This window comes from Littorina saxatilis, unplaced genomic scaffold (assembly GCF_037325665.1).
Source record: "Littorina saxatilis isolate snail1 unplaced genomic scaffold, US_GU_Lsax_2.0 scaffold_600, whole genome shotgun sequence".
Lineage (NCBI taxonomy): Eukaryota > Metazoa > Mollusca > Gastropoda > Littorinimorpha > Littorinidae > Littorina > Littorina saxatilis.
Genome location: NW_027125786.1, coordinates 57719 through 64809, shown reverse-complemented (window position 1 = coordinate 64809; position 7091 = coordinate 57719). Strand labels below are relative to the sequence as shown.

Genomic DNA, 7091 nt, shown 5'->3' with positions numbered 1-7091 from the left:
AAAAAATTTTAAAGTGACACAATCACTCCAAACAGCAGACTAAATTAACCACAAAAAAAATTCAAAGTACCTAATCTACTACCATAGCAAATAACAAATCAAAAATAAACTAAAACTTAAACTAATTAAAGTCTATATCAAAATATCACAACTAATTAAATTACCTTAATTACTTACAACAAACTTACAAAATCAACAAAAGCAATCTTACAAAATCAATAAACCTAATCAATCACACTAACAAAATAAAAAATTCCAAAATCAAATAAAAAAATTTCAAAGTCAAAAAGAACAAAATTAATCAAAGATATTTACCCTACAAAGGCAAAGGGCAATAAACAACAGATAGATCCCTATTCCAAAGCAGAAAGAAAAAAAAAAAAATTTTTCCAAATATTTTACAAAATTGAAATCACAGAAAAGAGCAAGGAAAGAGAAATGAAAGACCCCACAGGAAGAAAAATGAAGCTAATCCCTCAGTGCTTAGAACTATACAGTAAGCACTACCGTAAAACTGGAGACGGTAACAAAACAAAACAGGACATGAACGACACAACTACTCAATCTGAAAATCTCTGTCTGCGTGACCTACTGCCAAAACTCCAACACAAGGGACAAAATTAAATTTAGTAATGCAGGGAAACTATTACAAATTTTTAACTAACACAGAGTAATCGGGGTCACCAAATGTTACGGCTGGAATTTACGTGTGTATGTCTGTATGTATGTCTATTCACTCCTATCAGAAATTGTGCATGCTACTCTCTGTTTACTATCTAGCCTTCACACACACGCACACACAACACTCCAACCAGGCACAAAGACACGAACACAGTTACAGCCCTTTGCCCCTGTACCTCTATTAGAATGTTCAATCACAACATAAACATATTATTCTACATCCATTCTACAAATCACTTTCGCTCAACATGGAAGTTCTATTTCTGTTAACACACAGAAGTCTAACTGCACATAATTATATACATATTACTTTGTCATGCAGTCTACAATTCACGTGCACACACGTATAACACTTTAGGCTTTGTTCCGTGAAAGCCTGTCTGTCTCAATACACACGAAGTCATTGTCTCAAACAATACTTCTGTCACTATTCACTTCTGTTACACACAGATGACAAAAACCACGACGCTCGACGTCTCATGGTTGTTCACTCGGGAAACGTATCTCAGTACAGCTATCACGCTGGTTAAATTCTCTCAGTCGTACTCACATTATTCAGTGGCACGCACTGCTCCACTCCACCCACACAACTGTCTTCGTGTGGTGGAATGGGGACGGGGTTCCCGTTTTCCAGCGCTTCACGCTGTCTCCCCTCCTGCGCTCCCACAGCTCACGGCTCGGGCGTGAGGGCAGAACCTCCCGTCTCGTTCCCCAACTTCCGCGACCCCTCTCGGCCCGGGATGCTGTAATACATAAGTTTAAACTACCATAAGTCTCCATACTTGAATAAACTTTTCTGACATTCTTTATCACTACCGTCAACTAACTTATGCGGTTACAGTATATACACCCGCTAACTCATAAGCGACTTCATTTCCGAAAAACATGTAAACATTCCCTTTTCAACAATGGCTGACATCAACTCACGCTTTTCAGCCAATTCACACATGACTCTCCCGGTCATTTCTCAAGTCAATATTTCCGAGCAAAATAATATCTCCGAGTAAAATATCAATTCAATAAATACCTGTAAACACAGCAGTCGAATCCACTGATTCAATACCGGCACGAGTCCCCAAACGACCTCTAGCGCCCGGTGAGAAACTTTAATAACTGGAGACACTTCTGTTCCCTTCAATGGTCTCTAAAGTTCTGACCCTGTATAGTCTTTACAACGCCACCTCAGTCAATACTCCTCTCTGATTGGTCACATCTCACACGTGACAATACTGCACTGCGTCAGTGACGTTTCACCGTGCGGTGCCTACTTAAAGTTCGTGGCCCATGAAATTTTGTACACCTGCGTCACATAACTCCAATATACATTATGTACAAATCCGTTTGTCACAATACTGAAAAAGAACAATTGTTTACTCGACGTTTGTTTGAACATTACGAAAAGGACGGCAGAAAGTTGCTCCCAAAAGCTGTGTACTTCCAAACAATTGAAGAAGTAAAAGCTGCCTTCCAGAAAACGACAAAGTCACGTCATGAGTATCATCTCTTGGGAAAGTAAGTGATGTGTGGTGTTTGTCAAAAACAGATTTGAGTGTTGGTTTTCAGCTCTACATCTATCGTGAAACAATACTGACACCGGGTTATCTCCAATGCTGTCTCTGATAGAGTAATTGACACATAATTATAATGTCAAAGGGAGGTAACAAAAAAGGCTTAGTACACTGACTGTATCGTTCTTGCTGGAACAAAAACAGCTGATACGAAAATTGCGTTGTGTTATCTCACATACCGGGGCTGTTGAAAGTTACGATATCAAATTATTATTAATGTTCGCTTGAGAAACACTGTGTAAACGGGTGTGTTTGTCCCATTTTCCCATTTTTCCCATTTCAGCTTGGTGGCTTGAAAATTAATTAATGACTTTGGTCATTAAAAATCTGAAAATTGTAAAAAAAATACTACTACCCCGCTCTTCTTGTCAATTTCACTGCCTTTGTCATGAGCGGTGGACTGACGATGCTACGAGTATACGGTCTTGCTGAAAAATTGCATTGCCTTCAGTTTCATTCTGTGAGTTCGACAGCTTGACTAAATGTTGTATTTTCGCCTTACGCGACTTGTTTTCTCATAGGAAGATGTGTTATTATTATTCGACGTAAGTTGTTCACGATCTTTAGTAGTTTGAATGTAGCGCTCGGGTACATTGACATGTTGTTATTGTTTTAACAAGATGAATTGAATCTGGACCCTGTCCTACATGTTATAATTATATCCGACTCGCTGCCGAGAGTTATGGTACATTGTTTATAACTATGATAAACATGTCCTGTTATTGTCATTAAATAGTCATTTACTTTAATTTTCAGATTCGAGGTATTAAAATGCGGTGACATCGAAAGACTTGTTCAGAAAAGGACAGACACAACTGAGGAATCCATTCTCTACTATGCTACCCTTGAAGAAACATACGATATCGTCAAGAGAGCGCATGTGGCCACAGGCCATGGCGGTCGTGATCGCATGGAGAAGGAGTTGCACAAGAAATACGACAACATACCACGCCACGCGATAGAACTTTACAAATCTTTGTGCGCAGAGTGTCAGAAGAAGAAGAAACGAGCGAGAGTCAAAGGTGTTGTTGTTCGACCGATTCTATCAAACGATATTCTATCCCGGGCTCAGATCGATCTTATTGACATGCAGTCGCTGGCTGACCGAGGGCATAAATGGATTTGTGTGTACCAAGATCATTTCAGCAAATTCTGCATTCTAAGACCATTGAGTACCAAAAGAGCTTCGGAAGTTGCGAGTCACATCCTAGACATTTTTCTGGCGTTCGGTGCTCCATCTATTCTTCAGAGCGACAACGGAGCTGAATTCACGGCCAGTATAATTACCGAGGTCGCACAGTTATGGCCCGATCTAAAAATAGTGCATGGAAAACCGAGACAGCCCCAGAGTCAAGGCTCTGTTGAAAGAGCAAATTCAGACATAAAGGATATGCTGGTAGCATGGATGAGCGAGAACAAGACTACGAACTGGACTGCTGGCATCAAATTTGTCCAGTTTAGAAAGAACACGAGTCACCACGCCGGTATAGGCAGATCGCCATTCAAAGCATTGTTTGGCACGGAAGCCAAGATCGGTCTGAGATCAACAACGTTGCCCGATGGGATCATAGACTTGATCGAAACGGAGGAAGAATTACAAAAGGCATTAGTGGAACCAAATGAAGACATCGACATGCCCCAAGCTGAAAGTCAGACGCTTGGGCCGTCTGTTGGTGCAATGCCCCAAGTTGAAAGACAGACGCCTGGACCATCTTCTGTGCATGAATTACAAAAGGCATTAGTGGAACCAAATGAAGACATCGACATGCCCCAAGCTGAAAGTCAGACGCCTGGGCCGTCTTTTGGTGCAATGCCCCAAGCTGAAAGTCAGACGCCTGGGCCGTCTTTTGGTGCAATGCCCCAAGCTGAAAGTCAGACGCCTGGGCTTTCTCTTGGTGCAATGCCCCAAGCTGAGAGACAGACGCCTGGACCATCTTCTGTGCATGAAGCTGCATTACAAAAACATGATGATACCATACAAGAATCGCGGAAGAGAGCAAGGATCAGCCAACAGAAACAAGCAGACCGGATGTTGAAAAGAAGCAGAATTGAGATGATTCCTGGAGAAATTGGTCAGACTGTCCTGGTCCCTATTCCATCGGTAGACAGAGGAAGAGGAGATCCTAGAAACATTGTAGGTGTGATAGTTGACCGAGATGTAAACGAGAACTACACAATTGCAGTCCGGGCAGGTATCTTGAAAGGATGCTTTTCTAGAAACCAGTTTCAGTTGAGCGAAACGAATTTACTGAGTGAAAAGGACGTTACACTCTGTGCCCGAGTTTCAGTTAGAGAAGCGGTTTCAAGCGAGTCTTTGGGCGGCGGGCAGGGTTTTGTTAAATGTAACTGCAGTGGACAGAAAAAAAAGTGTTCCACAAACCGTTGCAGATGCTTCAAAAGTCATCTCAAATGCAACAGCCGCTGCCATAACAGTCTGTCTTGTCAAAACAAATAGAACATTAATTGTGATCAGGTGTCCCCCGGACGAACAAAATGCGACTCATGTGGAGCTATTGCACATCTTATTTTCATTTAATTTTAATTACTCTTATTGTATGCTCTAGTAACCAATGTTGTTTGCATGTATTTACTGTGTGCAATAACTGCATACTTGCTTAATTAATTAAGTTTTAAACAATTACTTAATCCACAATGAATGTCTCCATTTTCCATTTTGTTTGACAAAGTTCTACACGTGATTAATTTACATAATTACTGTGTCCAACATGAGTGTCTTCCTTTTTCCATTTTATTAGACGTAATTCTATATTATCATTCTGAATGCATTCCGTAGTAACCATTATTATATTGATTTTGTTGGTGTGTTTAACCTTCGCATTACCAGGCACAAATGTATAACAATTTCAATTAATTCGATAATTCATTTTTTAATGTATACAAAATTCGTTTTAGGAAAGGTTGAGCTGAATGTTAACAAAGGAGGGAGAGAGAGAGTGAGAGAGAGAGAGAGAGAGAGAGAGAGAGAGAGAGAGAGAGAGAGAGAGAGAGAGAAAGAGAGAGAGAGAGAGAGTTTTTATGACAATACCTCTTAATATGACATATTTATTTACATCAACCATTATTATTGTAATGTTGGTGTATTTTACTATTCCATACATGAAATAAATAAATCATAAATTACTAGAGTAGTGTATGTGTGTGGGGACGAGTGCATAGTGTTACACAAGTACATGGTGTTGAACAAGTAAAACATATCACAATGAATGCACACAATAACAACAACAACAAACACAAATCAACAACCAACAACAAACCACCACCTACCAACCAACCACGACCCACCACGACCAACCACCAACAAACCATCCACAAACCACCAACAAACATCAGCAGAAACCTCACCAACGACAATTGCAGAGAGGTTTCAGGCATTATACACGTAATGCCTGGTTTCACTTAATGCCTGTAACAGGTTTTAGGCATTACGTGTAATGCCTGACAATGATTTTCAGGCATTACACGTAATGCCTGGTATTTTTAGGCATTACGTGTAATGCCTAGTGGTCACAGGCATTACGCGTAATGCCTGAACATTTCAGGCATTACGCGTAATGCCTGGTTTCACTTAATGCCTGTAACAAATACATTTCGCAGGCTTATAATTATAGTCATAAAAGTTTGAAACTAAGTTCAGAAACACTTGACTGAAAAAGATCACCAGGAGACACAACCACTCAACACTCACACAGACATAATGGAAAAGGAGTTCTTAATTGGACACCTTTGTCAGAGCTGATGAAACTGATAACAGCGGGATTAGGAGGTACCAAGATGCCCGGACGGACCCGGCTGCAGGGCCTAAAATGAACAGCTTGCTGCAGTCGGCACCGACCCCATTCAGGTATAGTACATAACATAATATCTTGCACACGTACCTGTACCACAGGTATTTGAATGCACTTCTGCTGTAACCTGATTATACGTACGTCTGCTTCGAGTCCGCTTAGCATGATAAATGTCGTCATATACAAGTCGTCAGTGAAAGCAGTGTGATCAGTCGAAGCTGCCAGGTGTGTTGCAAGTGTGAGCTTGGGAACGACAGTTACGGTACACATGCACTTTTGTGCATCCGTGTGAACTCGTGGTACCTCTATACTATCGGGGATCCATTAAGGTTTCCGAGACTGAGTTTCATTTCTATTGAATTGGTCTCGCGGAATAGCCGATTCTAAAATTTGCATAGGTAAAACGATCGGTTTTTTTAGTACAAGCCTCTGGAGTAAATTTTGTGATTTAATGTTTTTGTGAACGGGAAACAATTGACAGGTGGCTTTGTTCCATCTCCCTTTTTCCCTCCGTCGCGATGTAAAGTTGAATAGTTGAAGGTGACGTTAGGCACTAACTAAAGAAAGTGGGGCTGCCTGACACCCCTCGAGTTGAATGGGTTAATCTTGTGACACCGGCGCACAGGATGTGGACGCTAAAACTGTGCTTTTGCTTGGAATCTTTGAGGGAAGAAGACGTGTATTTGGTGCGGCGTGTTTTTAATGCCGTTGTGTGACATGTCTGTCACGGCCGGAAATCTTTCCGGGATGTGAGGATTCTTTTGCTGGTAGGTTAAAACAATTTTCTTTCTGTAAATGGGTAGGCGGTGAAAAGAATAGTATGCTGCTTGGGGGGAGGATTTATTTGAATGTTTAAGTAGATTGTTTTGTGAGTTGGAATGGTTGGGAAGATTTTTGTGTGTGAATGCTTTAGAAAACCGTCGTTTGAGAAAACGGTATTGTAGGCATGTTATTTGGTATGAATGATGTGTTTTGTTGTTCAACGAGTTCGTTTGTGGTAGTTGAAATTGTTGATTTGTTTACGTATGCTTACGGC

At 40.8% G+C, this 7091-nt stretch overlaps 1 protein-coding gene across 1 annotated transcript; it reads left to right on the top strand.

The window, feature by feature from the left end:
* The first annotated feature begins 1289 nt into the window (after positions 1 to 1289).
* On the top strand, positions 1290 to 5702 carry LOC138954245 (KRAB-A domain-containing protein 2-like). The gene is made up of 3 exons (XM_070326136.1): positions 1290 to 1426; positions 3006 to 4441; positions 5683 to 5702. The coding sequence occupies exons 1-3, from the start codon at positions 1290 to 1292 to the stop codon at positions 5700 to 5702; spliced, it is 1593 nt and encodes a 530-aa protein (XP_070182237.1).
* Positions 5703 to 7091: the final 1389 nt, after the last annotated feature.